This window comes from Xiphias gladius, chromosome 14 (genome assembly GCF_016859285.1).
Source record: "Xiphias gladius isolate SHS-SW01 ecotype Sanya breed wild chromosome 14, ASM1685928v1, whole genome shotgun sequence".
In the NCBI taxonomy this organism is placed as follows: domain Eukaryota; kingdom Metazoa; phylum Chordata; class Actinopteri; order Istiophoriformes; family Xiphiidae; genus Xiphias; species Xiphias gladius.
In genome coordinates, this window is record NC_053413.1 from 14,312,392 (window position 1) to 14,331,500 (window position 19,109).

Genomic DNA, 19,109 nt, shown 5'->3' on the forward strand with positions numbered 1-19,109 from the left:
ATAGCCAAGACAAAGAGCATGGACAAAGTGAACTTTAAGTGTGGTTTTCATGTTTTTTAACTCAAAACTCAGGTGGCAAATTTAGTCTTTTACCTTCACATCTAGGCACTCGTGTGGAGTGAGGAAACTGCTACAACACGTTCCAACCCAGATATGAATAAGTGCCAAATTACTTGAATGACAGGCTCACTGTGCCTCAGTCTTTGACTACTTTATAAATGGGAATTACCGTGGTAGTGAAAAGATGAAAAATAAAAATCTGCATATGTAGTACTCAATGGAAAACAACTACAAGGATGTTACTACAAAGGGCGAGGTAAGTTACAAGCTCTACATTTTCAAGTTTCAAGTTTTTTTTCCAATAAAAACCTGAATTCAATTTGTAACTGAAAACTAAACAATGTGACAGGAGTTGCTCACAGTAAACACAGGTAAGAAAAGGCATGGAAAAGTACTGAACTATGAAGTATTGCAGTCTGTGGGCTAAAGCCACATCTAAAGTAAACACAGAGGGAAGACAATTCTGTGGTGGGGCCGAAAAAGGACATATAAAGAATACTACTGTTTCTTAAGCACTTCATCTTTTCAGCCGGCGACCTGCATCTATGGGATGTATTCTCGTAAAGGAACAAGTCACATTAAAGTGCGCCTCCTTATTTTGCATTACATCCTGTAGCTGCAAGCTGAAATCTCTGATCTTTTCTAAGTTGTTAAAGTTACAATGTTTTTTTGAGTGTCAGACATCAGGTGGGTTGATGGAATTTCAATTTGCGCCACATCGAGATACAAACAACTATGAGGCAAAGTTACTGGCCAATGTCACGTGTCGCTGAAACTGTGACTTTGGAACGACACTTTCCAATGATGTTTCCAAGACCTTCCTGGAGTTGTGTCACTGTTAAACTGTTTTCATTTTTGCCTGCTGTGAGCCGCTCCACCATTTCATTAGTGCATTGCATTGTGGGAGAAAAGTGTACATCTACAGCACACTCAAAAGTTGACCATATTTAGTATGCATAGGCTACTGTCTGGCTTGAGTTTACCTTATGTGAATGCAATATATACTCAAAAATCTGCTTGGATTTAGAATGTAGTTTGGAACTGGGACACGTTGGATATAACAAGCATGGCAGTTGATGCCCTGCTATTTTGCTGAAGCTTAAAGGGGTTCTCCAGTGATTTATTATTTCACGTCAGTAAAGTTGGGGGACTTTTATGGGAAAGATAAATGAAAAAAAAAAAACATAGTCAATTGGTGCAGCAGAGGCTGAAATATCCTGAATTTGAGTCTCGAGCATAGGTTAACCAGTAAAAGCCCATGTCTTTGTAACACAGATGTAAACTTCATTAAAGTCATCAACAAAGCTGTAATTGATAAGTCTTAAACGTTATACTACATCTGACAATGTTACAGGTTCTGTGCCAGAGTAATTAAAAAATATAAATTATAACTTAAAGCCACATTAGTAATTGTGATTTTATTTCGGGGGGGGGGGGGGGGGTAATAATCATAAAAACATGTCCATAAGTCAGACTAACATGCACATCTAAACTACAGTAGAGATGGAAGAAAACACAACATCTATTTCTCTTCCACACACACACACACACACACACAATATCACATGATCAGGAGACAATCTAAATGACTCCTGCACGACCACAGACACAATAGGAAGCACAGGACAGTAGATCACACACTCATGTACACACAAAGCACCCCCACAGACATCCCTGTCCTCATCTTCTTTTGTGACTAAGGAACTTCAAACCTGTAATTTAAGCAACGCTCTACTGAGGGAATGCAATAAATCCTGTGACAGCAAAGGGAAAGAAGAGGAGGAAAAAAGAGAGAGAAAAGAGTCAGGCGCGAGTCAGTTTCCTCCTCCGCTGTGTTTGTGTGTGAGGGTGGGGTGTCAGTGTTAACTGATACAGGATCAAGCTGGGTGGTCCAGGGCCTACACATACACCATTTCTGTGTACAAATAAACTTAACCCCCACACCATTGTGGTCAACCCTCCCACTGCTTTTCTCTACATCTCTGGTCTTTACAGCTGCACAGTGTGCACATGTAAACACCCATGCACATTCAAACATGTACGAGCCTGTGCTCCTCCCTCCATAACAGGGTAGACTGAGTCCTGCTATCAGGAGACGGTAATAATCTGATAATAACTAGTGTGGTAAAACAATTACAAAGATCTGATGAACATAAAGAAAGACTCCAACAAACTGATTCATGAGTTTAAGCAGACCTGTGTTTATTTGGACACAATGTACAAAAAAGCCTAGTGGTGGGAGAGTCGATCCTTCAGGCAGCATCCAGGCTTCTGATTGGTCGGTGAGCCGATTAATTAGTTGTCCTCTGTGTTTTGCTGCTCTCTGATTGGTTAATAAGGTGATGCCACTCCTTCCCCTCGGGAGCTAGATCTCCATCAGCTGGTCCATCCCAACGATGACCTCGTTAGTCCTTTCAGCTGGAGATGAGAAAGAAATTTATAAACCGACAGAAAGGAAAAGATCATATCAAAGGCAGGGGGAGATTCTACTCTGGTAATCTTTGTGTTCTGAACTGAACTCAAAGAAAATTTTCATGGTTTTCTAAGGGATGAAAAAGCTGGAAGATCCTTCATATCAACTCAAAAATGCATGGCAGTCAAGTGACAGTTTCAACATGCTGCATATGCGTTTTGTTGACAAAGGTTAATTCTGTCTTTACCTTGGTCCAACAACAAATTTTATAATTTCCTGCTACGATACATGGTCCCATTTCAAAATTAGACAGGTCAAAAAAAGCTAATAACTTTCATTAGACACCCTATTCGTGGATATAAAAATAAATACAGCAATCACAATTAATAAACAGCACTTTTCACTAAGCAAGCCAATGGAAATTTTGTCTTGGATGTGGCTCTTGGATGTACACATAAAATAAAAACATATATGTAGCAAAAATATACACATAGTGTTAAAAAAATAAAAAAAATCAGCTGATCAGTGGCTGCATAGCTGACTCAGGTAACACTGAAAAAAAGCACCAAGAAAAATAATAAATAAATAAATCTGACCCTACCCAGATAATAGTTACAACACAACAAGTTTATGATGACATTTCCGGATGTGGTGTACCCTATTCATCTTTTAGGAACACAACGTATATACTGTTGTTGTAGGGGAAAAGACCATAACTCTGGTTTTGCATTTTTTATCGCATTAAAGATACCATATGAAGTATTTGCTGTGACAATAAACAGCGATGAGCCCGCAAACGAAGAGAAGAAGAAGACAACGAGGTATCAAACATGGATGTAAACAATGTGTGATTTACAATATTCAGAAAATGATTCCTCCATGATACATAGCGAATTTTATTGAGAAACACTGAATGTTAACATGGCTGTTTACAAGAAAACTCCATGTATACTTTATTGCTGACAAAGTGTACCATGGTGTTCAAGATTTGAGAGCTGGCAGCCAAACAGCACTGCATTCGCAGGCTGAGCAATCAGATAATAAAACCTACAAGATAAATAATTATCAAGCATGGATGTGGTCCAAATTATCTTGCAAAATGTGATGGTTTCTGGCATTAAAAAACTGTTGTTTAGCAGGTGACTTAACTCCTGGACGTTGGGGTTTCGTCAAGTACATCAACAGGGAGAGTTTTTGTCATAGTCCTTTGCTGACAATTTTATTATCGCACGCAGATTAAATCGCTTTTGCCAAGAATGTAAAAGCAATGAAATTTTTACTGTAAAGGAATAGCCATTGAGTCATTTCTACGCATTAACTTTGATACCACACTGAAATAAATGGAAAACAAAGGTTGCCTGGGAGTTTGGAAATAGATAACTATATACAATTTGTAGTTAATGGGCTACGACATGCATACCCCCCGTATGGTCCTTTCATTTCCTTGAGACCACTCCCAGAATCTTCAGTGTGGTAAATATTAGGTCACGCTGACCACTACCTGAACCTCGCTACAAGAAATAGATGATGCTTGAAACTAAGTCTGCCAGCATTTTCTCACTGTCTTCCTCAACCCCAGCCCAGTTCTGCATGAGGAGAGCAGCCACGACTCCTCCCTATATCCCTCCATCCCCGAGCACCAGTACTGATCCAAAGCAAATGGTGGCAGAGAGCAATGTTCCATCCACACAGACAGGTTTTAGTGTGAAGGAATCTGTTGCTCAGAACCAGTTTATCCTCTGCTGTGTGTGTGGGGGGCAGGACAAATGGTGCATGGGACAGCAGGAGAGGGAAGGAGAGAGGGAAGGAGAGGGAGTGACTAGAGAGAAAGGGAGGAAAAGCTACTCAATCTGGGCCCTTTGATTTGTCAGTGACTGTGTAACAGAGTCTTTATATGAATTAAGACCATATGTATTTACATATACAAATTAATGACAGAAAATAGCCATATGTTCATAAACAAGATTCTGACTTGTCTTTGAAGTGCTTATTCTGACCAAATATAGTTAAAAATGTCAGGTAAACACTTAGATTGTACCAGGATGCACCATTAGATCAGAGAATGGTGTGATCTTTAAGGTAGATGGATGGAGAAATGGTGTGTCCATGTATGCCTGCTGTAGTATAAATGCATGCGTGTGTGCATTTGTCAAAGCAGCCAGAGGTTGGGTATGTATCTTTTAAATATCAACACCTGATAGACCTGCATGTGTGTACTTTATCTGTGTGTGAGTGAGTGTGAGGCCAACTGTCAGGGTGGTCCTTAGCTGCTAACAGCTTCAGCAGTAGAATGGGTGTGTAATGTCTTTAGCAGCCTATGGTCAGCAAGTAAGATTGGGTGGCAATAGACAATGTTCTTTTTCTTACAGTACAATATAGTAAAGGGGGTTTTATAATTATTACAGAAATTGCATCACTCCTTATTGCTCTCGTTTGCTGACAAGGACAGTTTAACAAGTTGTGTATTAGTATATTCTGCAGACACATGACATATGCTACGCAAGTGCGTCTATGGCCCAAGATTATGAGAAAAGATGAGGAAAAGATAAAAACTTGTATGTTTCAGGTTTGTCCTTTTTTTTTTCTTATTCTGCTCAGGGTGAAATGGATTTTAATATCCACCACATGTGTGTCTATATATGCCAGAAATGTAACGCGCCAGTTATTTATAATAATGATTCAAGAAGCTCTAAGGTTATATCCCCTCTTGAGTAATGGAAGAAGGGTCATTCCTCATTGCTCCTTGCCCAGTTTTGATCTCCTGATAGAGTTTTTCTCTGTCCAAATTGAATGAAAAGATTAAAAAAATAAGGTGTTGTGTTCTGCACATACTGTGAAGCCTGCAAAAACTTTAGATTTGGGGCTATTTTAGGAAAACTTGACTTAACTTAACTATATACAGTACAACCCTTTTAAAATCACTATTGAAGACAACATAAGGATTTTTATAAAATAATAATCAAAGGGAGAAAAAATACATTAAAAGAACAGTGTATTTGTGTGTGACATGTTTATGTAAGACAGACAACAAGAGACACATCAAGAAATTTACACTCCCTCAGAGAAACAAAGGCTGAAAAATTTACTATTGTGTGACTGAACTTTGGCTATACAGTTTATCCAAAACAATTATGCAGCTAGGGGTCCAAGTTTCCAGTGTTCAGTAACATAATGTTAGCAGCTTGGTGCTGTCTAGTACGAAAGATTCTGCCAAAAAAAGCTGAGGCCAGATGAGTTTCTTTGCAATGATCGCTCACTGGATGCTCCAGAAAGTCTCAACTGTTTCAAATATTTTTGGGCGACTTTAGCTCAAATTCACACTGTTGTTACTTAGAGCACCCTGTGGCTCACTCAATTAGGCTGCTCAGTCTGGTAGCCGAGCTTGCTCCCTCTTTCTCTATAGGTGCGTGAGTATGTGTGCGTGTGTGTGTGTGCGCATTGAACGTGGCTGGAGGCTGCTGCTGTTGAATTCCGGGTGGTCCTGTTCTGGCCCTGCTCTCTAACCTCTCCATCAATGTGACACACAGACACAGACACACACAGACACACACACATACACACACACACACACATCCACGCAGCTAGGTTTGGGGACAAGAGGATTAAGGAAATAAAAAATAAAAAAACTCTGACAAATCTCTCTATCACACAGACTTCAGAATTAGGAAACTTTCCTAGTTGGCTCCAACGCTTGGCACTTACAGATACCACACACATACGTTAACACCTTAGAGAGAAGTCCTTAGGGTGGAAAAAATAACAGCAACAACAAACCTGGACATTACAAACTTTAATAGATAGCATTTATTTGCAAAGTTGTTGTATTGGGGGGTGATACATTGTAAGGTTTTTTTGTTATTTTTTCCAATCTGTGTTTATGCTGCCCTTTCTTTCAGTATCTTCGTCTTTTGAAGTTTTGTATCCCTAGAACAAAGTTTTCAGTCGATTTAAGTTGGGGATGCAAAATAGCCAATTTCATTTGAATGCATAAAATGCTAAAATGTAGCCACAGTTACAGTGGGAAGAAATGAAATACCAGACAAGATCAACAGCTTAAAGTAAGAGTTAATTACCATATTTTTAGGTTATTTTTTTAAGTGTGTGTATGTGTGTTTATGTATACGTGTTAGCCTCACACTCTGGTTCGATCCGCTGTCCATTTCCCACCAGACAGTATTTGAGGTCTGCTCCTCGGCCGATAACAGCATTGCTGCAGATCACACTGCCCTGGATATTACACCTGAAAAATAACACACAAACACACACGCACATATTACATGAATCATATTCTTCTTATACTGCAAATGGGTGTGGCCTCATTTGCTTCATTTTAAGGGGTCACAAGTGAAAAAGGTTGGAAACCAATCTAAAGGTAACATTATTGCAAGTTTATTATGTACAACTAACCGAAACTTATGCAGCAATACATGCAGTAAATGTTTACGGTTTGTTGAAACTGTTGTAGAAATGTGTTGAATCAATTTTATGATAATTAAGAATAATCAACAGATTATTAATATTCCCTTAAGGGATCCCTAAACCTTGGGTTAGTACCCTGCAAGAGGTGAGCCAGTGGCTAATTTCTGTTACCAAGTGATAGTTTACTAACTCTTGAGTAATTAAAGATTAATATTTTGCTGGGATAGGTTTCGTAGTGTTGAAACATTTTCTGTTTGCTCTTCAGGCTACCCTGGAGATTTGAACATGGTTCACATTCTGTTTTCTTCTCTGGAGCTTATGCGCACACACACACACACACACACACACACATACACACACACACACACAAACACACACACACACACACACACGCGGCCACGAACATTCATACCGGGAGCTGCCCATTACCACCACGGCTTTCCACTGTTCGCTGCTAACCTTCTCCAATTGCACAGTTGTGGAGTGAGTGCCATGCAAGAGGTCAAACTGTCAGTGGAGTCATTCAGCCTGTTTCCCCATCAAGCATCCTCACACTACCTCCAAACACTCAAACATATCCAATCAACTGAACTTAATTACATGTCATTAGCATATACACTTCTGGTCAAAAGTTTCAGAACACCTCCATTTTCCCAGCTGTTATTTAAATTTACACAATTCAACGTCTCAGTATTTCTGAAATTAAAGCATTGAACAAAAGGACTGCCTTTTTTCACCTACGTAACATTGCAAACATCAGGCACATCCTCTCTCAAAAAGACGCAGAAAAACTAGTCCATGCTTTTGTTGGTAGGCTGGATTATTACAATTCTTCATTACTAGGCTGTCCCAACAAATCTTTAAATACTCTCCAGCTGATCCAGAATGCTGCACAAACGAGTACTGACAGGAATTAGGAAAAAGGATCATATTTATCACGTGTTAGCTTCTCTGCATTGGCTCCATGTGAAATCAAGAATAGAATTTAAAATCCTCCTCCTCACCTACAAAACCCTTAATGGTCAGGCACCATCATATCTTAAAGAGCTCATAGTACCCTTCCCATGATGCACCAAGCTCCTCTCTCCTCCTCTTCTCCCCATCTGTACGCATTCATATTGCATCAGTTCTCATTACTAATGTGACGTCTTCTCTCTCCCGTAGTTTTATGCTTTCTCTCCTCTCTCCTCCTGTCGCTTTCTGCAGGTATTTCTGCCCCTGGTGCTGTGGAGTCTGGATCTGTGACTGCAAACCACCTACTGCCCACATGATTCTGCTCAACACGCACTGCTTCAATTATGATGATTATGATTATTATTGTTATGATTATGTTTAGTTTTACTAGTCTTATTATTAGCCCTATTATTATAATTATTAGTTTTATTATGTCTCATTATTATTATACATGTTTATGTTGTACCTGTACTGTGCTATGTTCTCTACACCCCCCTCCTCCCAACCCAGCAGGTTGAGGCAGACGGCCGCCCACCATAAACCAGGTTCTGTTCAAGGTTTCAACCTGTTAAAAGGAAGTTTTTCCTTGCCACTTTCACCAAATGCTTGCTCAAGGGGGAATGTTGGGTCTCTGTAAATATAACTATAAAGAATACGGTCTAGATCTGCTCTATATGAAAAGTGCCCTGAGATGACCTCTGTTATAATTTGGCGCTATATAAATAAAACTGAATTGAATTGAACTGAATTGAAAATGAACAATTGGAGATTTTTTTAAAAAGGTATCATGGAATCTTCTTGTTGAACTAAATTTCATTTAAATTTGTGACTCATTCAGTAACTGAAAACATTCGTGGTGTTCTTTCTACAATGGAAATCAAATACAATTCCGAAAGTTTATTTCAACACCGTTGCGGAAATTCCCACAAATGTGTTGCACTTTTTGTCTTCTTTGCTTTCACCTTCTGTCCAGTTCCAGCTCCATGAGGTTTAAGTCTGGAGACTGCTGGTCTTCTATCATGTGAAGCCACCGTCTGGTTCTTTTCTTCTAATATTTCGGGTCATTATCTTGCTGTAGGATGAACCCCTGACCAACCAGTCTGTCTTCCTTTGTTATTTGCCTTTTTTTCACCATTCTAACAACAATATACAGTACTACTTCCTGCAGTACAGTATTGTCCTAATAATACATCAGAGGTTTTAGTAACACAGTTTGTTCCTGCACTGCCTTTATACAGGCAGACGGTTTTTAAGTAATCAAAAAAAGTTTGAGCACCTGTAGGAATTGTTTGCATTAACTTTCAAAGCTTCATTCACTTCCACTGCTGCAGGAAAGCTGTAAATTAACCAATTTCTTAATCTTAATTTTTTTTGTTTTTTTACCTTGGGCACTGGACTTGAGTTGCTTACATTTCAATAAAAAAATGGAAAAATGGTGGTGTTCTAAAACTTTGGACCGGTAGTGTATTTTAAAGAACAGCAGGCTATGCTGGGTGTGCATGTGTGTCTGTGTGTGTGTGTGTGTGTGTATGTGTGTATGTGTGTATGTCAAGGCATTGTTGGCCCTGTGCTGCAGTCCCACCTGAGCTGGCAGTGCCAACCCACCATGCACGCTCACATTCAGCCAAACCATCACCATAAAATTCTTGGAGAGGAGACACAGACAGTCTTGTGTGTCCTGTGTCGACTAATTGTGGAGGGCGTGTATGTGTAGGTGTGTGTGGGTTAGAGAATGTGTGTGTGTGTGTGTGTGTTTCAGTAGCTTGGGGAGGCCGCTGGAGAACACATGTTGATCTTGCCCAGGCAGTGACGCACACACACTTGGCCCTCTGCACCTCACACACAGGCAGGTTTGTATTGGCCCATTCTATTCAGGTGGTTAGGCCTGGAGGGAGAGGGAGAAAAGAGTGTGTGTGTGTGTGCGCGTGTGTTTGCATGCGTGTGTGCATGCGTGCGTGTATGTCAGTGACTACCCAGGAGGTGGTGGTGGTGGTAGATGGTGATGGGAGATTACAAGATTCAGAGTTTTGTAACATTAGAGAGAGAGGGAGAGAGAGAGACCACCAAAGAAGCTTCGGAGCTGAAACACCACTAATTACTAACACCAGGGCTCCTCCTTGCCATGACCCCCCCATCCTCCCTCTCTCTCTCACACACACGTCAACCCCCCCTTCTGTGCCAACCCCCCTGTAAAGTTGACCCCTACTATCCCCCTTCCCAAACACGCAGCGCTTTGTCAACAAGCTCTGGTCAGCTCCAAACAAAGAAACTAGAAATGTGAGGGGTTTCTGCGACATGGCCGGGGTCTGCTAATCCCCTCATACTGGCTCTTTCTTTCCTTCTTTCTCCTTCCTTCTTATGTCCTCAAAGAAAGAAAAGAAAGAATTGCAATTTCTTTATAGCGTACTAGCTTGCTTTCCCCTCTCCTCTTTCTTCCCTTCTCCCGTCTCTCTCATTCTTTCATGCCTTTGTGCATGCACCTACATGGGCATGATGAGGGTCCCCATGTTGGCTGGCTGGGGTCCCTGAAAGGCTTAAGAAGAGATGGAAAGAGACGGAAAGAGAGGAGAGCAAGAGAGGAGAGAGATGGTGTTGAGGCCTTGATGGAAAGAAAAGAGAGGGAGGAGTAAGAAATCGAGATAAAAGAAAAGGAGCCTTTGAATGAGTGCATTAAATTCTCTTTCCACCAGAGTTTCTGGCTAAGAGACTGAGCAGATCAATCTACATGCTAATTCTACAGTAGCTACTGGCGGTCTCTGTACAAGTCCTCTTTTGTTGCAACAAAGCAGTCAATTTTGACCACCTAAACTGTTGGCTACAGTTGAGTCATTACTGCACATCAATCCTGATGTGGTGTAATGCTAGTAATCATGAAGCATCACTACTCAGACCAGCTTTTTTTTGCCCTCCCCGGGTGAAATCATAATGTGGCAATTACAATATCTGCCATGTCCTGCATTGACCCTCTGAGTTTCCTCAATAAAGCTGGAATTATTATACTTATCTGGTTCACTGAGTTGATAGTTCAGTTTTAAAAAAAATGTTCCAATTATGTAAATCTTCTACTGCTGAGGTCTGAGAAGAAAAGCAGCACATTTGTACAACTTTAAGGACATCCTTTGGTAGTTTCTGTTTTTTGTTGTAAATGGTGTCAAACAGTATTAGACGGAAAACGGCAAGCAAATCGTTACATTTGTTAAGATGTAACCACACTGACCTGCTGGTGAGCCTGTCATTACAAACTCACACTGTACAGCCAAACTTCGGTCTAAAGTAGGCTTGACTTTTGGGCAACTGTGTACAAAATGTTTTACAAAACCTCAGGAATATTTCCATTTGATGGTGAAGCAATTAAAAAAAACCAAAAAACAAACAAACAAAGTCTTAAGTTTGAATATTTCTCTGTAAACATCATATAGCTTCAATGAAGTGCTGGAAAAAGCTGATAAAGAATATATGCAATACTGTCAGACAGAGGGGAATAATGGAAATGGTTAGAAAAGGGGGGGAGGGACTATATGTTATTAACTTAATAAATGAGTTAATAGATTATCAAAATAGAAACAGATACATTTTTTGGAATTTAATTAGCTGGTACTGATGTAACAGATCAATAAATAATTTCAGAGCTACTTAACTTTCTAAGAGAATTTACCAAAAAGTCCAGGCTTTTGATGCTTGGAAAACACCTTTCAAAACCACACGAGTCCACAAATTCCATAACCAGTGGGATTCTGGGTATAGGTGAGTAAATTAGTGGCTAAATGAAATATACTGATGTTGTGTGTTTCTCCTCACCAGCTCTGTGTTTGTTTGGAACCGGTCTCTGGCTGGTTGCACACCAATACATTCATTGTTAACTCAGCGATCCCTGTTCAACCCCATAGAGCTCAGAAAACAAAACCTGTTACACCTCCCATCAACGGACACACACGTGCACAAGCATCTGCCTTACACACACACACACACACACACACACACACACACACACACACACACACACACACACACACACACACACACACACACACACACACACACACACAATATATATATATATTCACATGGCAGCCCCTAGAAAATTCAATGGAAAGATATGCAGTGAATGAAGTCCTAGGCTACCACTGCTTTCATTCGTAAAAACCAAACAGTGTTCACAGAGGCAGGGGAAAAAAAAGATTAAATATGGTCATTGCTGACAACATAACATGAGTCATTTTATTTTGAAATTTTTGCTTACTAATCACCACTTTGTCACACACAGTATGCATGTACTAACTGCACACTTGCAAAAAGCTGACGAGACTATTCAAACACAAATTCATAAACATGCCTCGAAGGTGAAATTCTTTTTAAGGATAAATTAATGTGTTCGCAAAAGCACTTCAAAGTACATGTCATCAACGAGTGTGTGCATGTGTGTGTTTTGTAGAGATGTGTGTGTTCTCACCCCTCCTCGATGGTAACCCCGTGCATGATGACAGAGTTGGTGACTTTGACCTTCTCTTTCACAGTGGTGGAGTTTCCAATAGTGGACCTCTTTATGGAAGTCTTATCTGCTACCTGGCACAGAGCTCCAATGATACTGTCTGATCCCATCTGAGGGCAGAGCAAACACGCACACAAAAACAGAAAAATTAGTCAGACAGAGTTACGTACAAAAGGCCTCTACGATGATTATTCCGTGTAAATTACATGCTGAGAGAGATAATGGTGAGGGAGCTAAAAAGAGATAAATTGAGAACAATAAGTAAAATTACTAACTAAGAAGAAAATGTAAGATGACTGAAATCTGAACAAATTATGGCTATTGTACTGACCAATGATACTTTTAATAAATTATTCTTACCTGACATCTCTCAGAGATGACAGCAGATGGATGGACTGCTGGCTCCTCAAACAGCTTTGGGGCCTAGTAGGGAGAAGACATGAGATTAAAAGCCTGCGGAAGAACAGCAAAATTAAATACTGAAAGATTGATTAAATTTTTAACAATCCCTCTGATGCAAACGGGCCATCGGGACAAGTATACAACATTCAAAATAAAGTTGAAAAACAGGAGTAGTAGTATTTCATCTGACCAGAATATGCAGTTGAAAGCTCCATGAGACCATTAAATTTTTTTTGTGTTAAACTACTGTTTCCAAGGTTAAGAATGAACTTTCATAATCAGAGTAGTAATATCAGCAGCAGAAAAGATTTTTGTGCAATATAAAAACAGCGAAAACTAAGAAAAAAAGACAGGGATATAAGGGTACTGGAGAGAAATAATGCAATGTAATTACAGCATATATACAAAATGTGCAAAACATGTGTTTGAATTTATGAGAAACAAATCTATAGAGGACCATGTACATATAAAGAGATATGTACATAGTATGTATAAAACATCCTCAATGGAGCAGGCTAATGTTTTACTCACCAGTCGGTTTGCCTCTATGTAAGCAGCTAGAGTGCTGACGCGGTAGCACAGGCCCTGGTCCATAATGTGAACATAGCAGCGCAGCTTTCCCCCATGGTACGCCTCGCTCATGTCACCGTGATGGTCGTTCCAACAGGAGCGCTCCTGGGCCAGCTGGAGGAGAGGCTCATCCCGTGATGAGATGAGGAGCTCTGGATGTAAAAAAAAAGAGACAGGAAGGGAAGCAGGTACAGCAGAGTTACAGAGTTAGGAGTAAAAGTGATGATACATACATGCTTTTTGGGGGGATTTTGCATGCCTTGAGATGGGCCGAGGTGTCCGTTTTTATCATCTTGTTTCAAGGTCTATGTCAGTGTTTATTTACAGCAAAAGCCAGACCTAGATGTTCTCCTTGCTGATGGCTTATGAATAAGATCCACAGCTGTTTTAAATATGTTACAGTGCTGTGGCTGTTGACTGTTGTTTTCCCTCTGATGTTGATGTATGAAGTAGTGATGCGTCAGTGTAAACACTGACCATGGTTTGTAGAGCAGTCGTTTGTTTTCTGGTTCTGATCCTCTGCGTCGTCTTTGATTTTCTGACTGTCGGTTGTTTTGGAAAACTGCTTTCGCACCAAATACGGTACCAACTCACCACGGATTGATGAGATGGACCTGCGATAAAAGAAAAGCAAAGATGTAACAAGACCTAAACAGGCCACAAATTTGAAGCAACCTACAAAGTTATCAGTATCACAGAGAGGAGGGAAGACAATGGTAGATAATGCCAGGCTTCCTAATAATCACTAGGTGGAGAAAACGGTAAGTTGTATACAAATGTTATACAAAGCAAGAGAATTAGTTAATAAATAACTGAATAACTCTGCAAGTGAGCTACTTTCAGAATTTACTGGGTGCTGTGCATCCGAAACACGAAAAGGACCGCTCAGATGATTTATGCATTTACTGTGACCTTGCATTGACTTGAATCAAAACTTCTGCTGCATTCAGTTCCTCCTTTACAGGTAATGTCCTTGGCAAGTGCTTGGCTAGCACAGTAGTGCACTACTGTGTTGATAAGGCAGTCATTTACTAAGTGATATGATTAAGGATTAATAAGAATTGACCACTCATGAAGGCACCAATAAAATTAGCTGTATATTTGTATTGTCAATACATAGTAAAGAACATGCAGTAATAGCAAAGAAGTTAAAGAATGCTAAGTATCACCATTTTTATTCATTAGATAGTTAACAAACATGATAAATAACATAGAATAAAGCTATTGCCACTGTCAGAAGTATGCTTTTCAAAAACTATGTACTGACAATTAGCACCTCACTTCCTCATGAGGACTGTTAAAACAAAAGCACAAGTTGAACCACGCTTTCAAGTCTATGTAAATCTGAAGGTAATTTCCCCAACTTAATTTCTTTTTCCTCTTCTTTGCACTGGGCTGTGCTCAGTGTTCCTCTCCACCACCCCACACCCCTCTTCACTTGCCCTCTCTTACTTTCTTTTAAAGGGAGATTAGAATTTCCATCTGAATGACAGGAGAAAAACAACAGTTACTCTGTCCATTTCTCTCCTTGAGCAAGAGACAGAGAGAGAGCATGGAAGAGAAAGGAAGAGAAACACAGAGTAGCTGTGAAAGAAAAGTCCAAGAAAACAGCTGAAGAAAGAAGTGAGTCATCTAACAAGAGAGATTATATATGGTGGCGGTAGAGGGTGCGTTAGTGATGTAATGATGTAAGATTTACATCTACATCTCTATGGCAATTCAAGTGTACTCCTCGCCTTGACCAAAAAAGAGGTGGAAAAATGGAAAAATGTTTGCTAGCTTGGCTTTAGATTTATTTATGTGTGAACTAAAACGGGTATGGTGAGGACACACTCCATTTAAAATGGCTGTAATTTACCCATGGGTACTAAAAAATTTCCACAATCTAACTTTTAGCCTGGAACTCACCTTTCAATGTGACCCTTTCCAAAGATTTTCAGACAACACATGTCGGTAAGGGCTCATCACCACCCTGATTTGAGAAGTTTGGCATCATGTTGTTCCTAAGCTTGCAACCTTGTCTGGAGTGCATCTGTCCCGCTGTTATCAAACATGCATTATATTTTTATCAGCAGCCTTTCAATGTGCTACCTACATTACTCTGTAAGTGTGCAAAGGCGGTAATTTCAACGGCACTGACCACATTTGATTTTGAAATTATTAAGCTGTTTGAACAATGTTAGCCCAACCAAGTTCAGAAGACTGTCCTTTATATATACGAGGACATTTTTATCCTGATATTTTTTATTCTCCAGTTTAGTTTTATGGAGGAAAGGCTCTGCTTGTAAACCAAGGTGAGCAAGTCCGTGTTCCACTGGCATCTATAAGAAAGGCCAAGAAAGTAAAAATAGTGAAACTGACCCTCAAACTGTGAGCCCTGTACTGTGAATCAAATCAAATAATAAGGTGACTGTATCATTACACTGATCCTTAATACCATTATGGCATCACTAATACCAGTTCTTGGTGCAAAACATTAAATAGATTTTTTCAGATTGTACCCAGTAATATGGAGTGCGGGCAGCTGGAGAAGGCTCCCCGTGACACTGCGTCACTTCAGAGGCTAAAGGCCTCACAGCCTGCCTCGGTGGCACATGGTAAAACAAATTAACACCTCGCTAGAATACCCTGCTAACAGGACCTTTCAAAGCCTTACACACCATGTAACCACGTTTAACACTTACTAAAGATTCAACACCGAATGTTAGCTCATGTCGACGTGACTGTGTGGGTGTATGTCTGCACTTGAAAGCCTGTTAGTTAATACTGCTCACACAATAGACATAAACTGGTAATTTTTCAAATTATTTAAGAAAAAGGGTTAAAATTCAAAGTGGGACAGCTAATTCTCTATTTACATGTTAATTAATTAGCTAATAGTCAGAAATAAGTGAAGAACTCACTTGTTTTCTGTCAGGAAGTCCACCACTGCCTTTTTCAGACAGTAGAGGTGAGCATCCACTAGGCCTGTTTTGATATGCATCCTGGGATGTCTGCAGGTAAAAGAGACAAACACAGAGACAGAGAGTGAAATTATATCAAAATCATCCTTTCACCGATTCACCAAGCTATAGCACTTTGCAAAAACCCACACAGCATTAAAATAATATTTGTGTCAATATATTCTATATGACATTTTACACACAAAATGGAATTCACTGAAATGGATACATGAGAATATTATATCAGAATTCGCATTTGTGGAGTCCCACTGCATATATGCACCACTTTCATGACAAACAGCTTAACCCTGGCTGCTAACTGAAAGCCAATTTGCTTTGATTCTCTTCATCATCTGCTGTTTTTATGTTTAATGTTTACTGCTCATTTACTGAACCCCCTTTTAATTGACCTCCCCTTTGCACATAGGACAGGAACATTTGATGAAAACCAGACACAGCCATAGGCTGACATAAAAGTCAGAGAACAGTCACATCTGTCCATTGTCTTCTGTCAGCTACTGTAGATGTCGCCCCACAGAGCTGCTGCCATGGGACAGGTTTATGTTGATTGGAGGGTCACATGCACACAGACACACACTCACCCACCCATTCATTCCCTCATTTCTTCACACATGGACACACAGTTGAGTTTGACCATGAGACATTTACGAAGCGAGAGCCAAAGAAAACCACTTCATCCTCCAGGGTTCAATAAACAAATCCACCCTCACCCCTTCATCCTCTCTGACTAACTATCCTCCTCTTCCTCTTCACTTTCAATCATTACATAATAAAAACTGCAGGATGCGCTGTTTCTTTTACGTGTTTTAGCCCATTTACTACAAATCACATATACCTTCTATTACCGCTAACCAGTTTTCAAAACATGCTCTAGTGATTTAGATTTTTCATGTTGTAAAAGCAAATTGATTTGAAAAGTCTGTGTCTCATTACCACACAACAATAATGTGACTTTGACAAAAATTAAAAGCAGACATGAGGCTCACTGTTCACAGTGATGCTGAGACCTGAGCAAGTTATTTATTATTCCACACTTAAATGAATAGAAACTAATGCCTGCCAGGAAAATAAAATCTGAAATAATATGTTATGTACAGACAATCTGGGCCGTAGCGAAAACAAAAAATTACAACAATTTTCCTTTCTGCTACTTGGACCAATACTATGAGAGGGGATGTTGTGGGTGTCACCAAAGTATTTGAGTCTTTATAAGGTGTTCGGACACCTTATTAAGAAATCGCTCCTTGACATATATTCTACAAGTCTCTGGAGCTCTATAAAATCTGTTGTAGATGTTCACTTGGGTTGAAATCTGGTGACTGACAAGAACATGGCATGCGATTCAGATCATCTGACCCATCATGTCCTGAATGGAAGCATGTGCATTTTTTTTATGTTTCTCCACTTACTTTTTAGAAGATTTTCTATTAATTTTTCAGCCGTCTGTACATACATATTATTGAGTTACAGAAACACTTGCCAGGGCTAACCAGTTCCTCTGCTGTTCCTGTTACTTTTGGTACTGGTTTCTTTTGCTTTGCTAACAGAGACCAGCACTGGCAGGTAATCAGTACTAGTTAACACCAGTGTTGGAACCAGCTGTGATAAAGTTATAAAACATATAAAAAAAGGGTTGGATAAATTTGATTGTAATTGAAAAAAATGTAATTTTTTCCCTGCCAATAGTGGGTGTATTTGAATGATTTTCTGCTTCTGTACCTACAGCTAATATCCAAGATTGGAAAACTTCCACAATAAAAGTTGTGGAACATTTCTTAAAACACTTTATAAAGCTATAAAGCTAGATTGTACATTATAAAGGCTTAAAATTCTTCTTTACTAGGACCACCTCTTAACATGTACAGAGAAATTAGCAATAATTAATAAATATCAAATAAAACATCTGCAACAATCCAGGCTGTGATATTATAACTGGCATGGGATTGAATGAATGAATGATGAAAGAAAGTGTAACAGAATTTAATAAAAATCTTTCTAAATATTTCTTTCTCTTCCTCTGCTTGTCCTTCACAGACTTCCTTCCTCTCTCTTTCATCAAAAACTCTTTTCTACATTTTTCCAGATTTCTGTTTTCCTCTTCTTCCAAACACTCTCCCTCTCTTCGCCAGGCTCTAGTATAACTAGAGTGACTCCGGAGGATAACTTGGTAACACATATTTTACAACCAGATGCTCAAAGTCGTAAATCAAAATACGTGTGTGTTCATCTGTGTTAACGTATTTTATTCAAAATCATAAACACACGTGCTCGGACAAAGTCACGCTCTGTGGGTCTTTGTCAAATGTATTTATTCGTACAACATTTTGTAGATGTTTGACTGTGTGTGCGTGTATCGTGGGCTTAAAGTGGAATTTATGGGAACACCCAGCATGTGACATCACTGTTTGGCACCTGCAGGTAGGCAGGAGAAAGAGCCGGGTTTACTGGGTTGTGGCAAGGTCTGTGTGTGTCTAAATGAGTGAGAGAGTGAATGAGAGCGACAGCGGGGGTAGGAACAAGTGCCCCTAAAAATTGTGAAAAAAAAAAAGGCATAGGAGGATTGAGAAGGACTTGAGGATTTTCTTTCATAACAAAAAAACAAGGGTAATCACTTGGTCAAATAAGCAAGGACACTGAGGGTGTATCCAGGTGCATTAGTTATTTTTTGTTCATATAGGTGCTGCATGATATGCAGAAAATTGCTCAGGAAGGCAGAAGGCAAACCAAAGGGTGTGGTGATTAGTCATCATCTCAGCCAGTCACACTATACGTCCTATACCTATTAAACCAATCTACCAGTCAAAGACCAATTTTCTCCAAAATCACAGCTGCAACTAAC

At 39.7% G+C, this 19,109-nt stretch overlaps 1 protein-coding gene across 1 annotated transcript in view; it reads right to left on the reverse strand.

Moving 5' to 3' along the window:
• Positions 1 to 2,241: 2,241 nt before the first annotated feature.
• Positions 2,242 to 19,109, reverse strand: part of eif2b3 (eukaryotic translation initiation factor 2B, subunit 3 gamma) — a 39,362-nt gene continuing 22,494 nt past the window's right edge. Inside the window, exons 6-12 of the mRNA XM_040142693.1 lie at positions 16,211 to 16,300; positions 13,785 to 13,921; positions 13,269 to 13,459; positions 12,696 to 12,758; positions 12,297 to 12,445; positions 6,610 to 6,713; positions 2,242 to 2,478 (exon numbers count right to left, since the gene is read on the reverse strand). Of these exons, the coding sequence (XP_039998627.1) occupies positions 2,426 to 2,478; positions 6,610 to 6,713; positions 12,297 to 12,445; positions 12,696 to 12,758; positions 13,269 to 13,459; positions 13,785 to 13,921; positions 16,211 to 16,300 (787 nt within the window). The 3' untranslated portion in view covers positions 2,242 to 2,425. The remainder of the gene's footprint in view (positions 2,479 to 6,609; positions 6,714 to 12,296; positions 12,446 to 12,695; positions 12,759 to 13,268; positions 13,460 to 13,784; positions 13,922 to 16,210; positions 16,301 to 19,109) is intronic.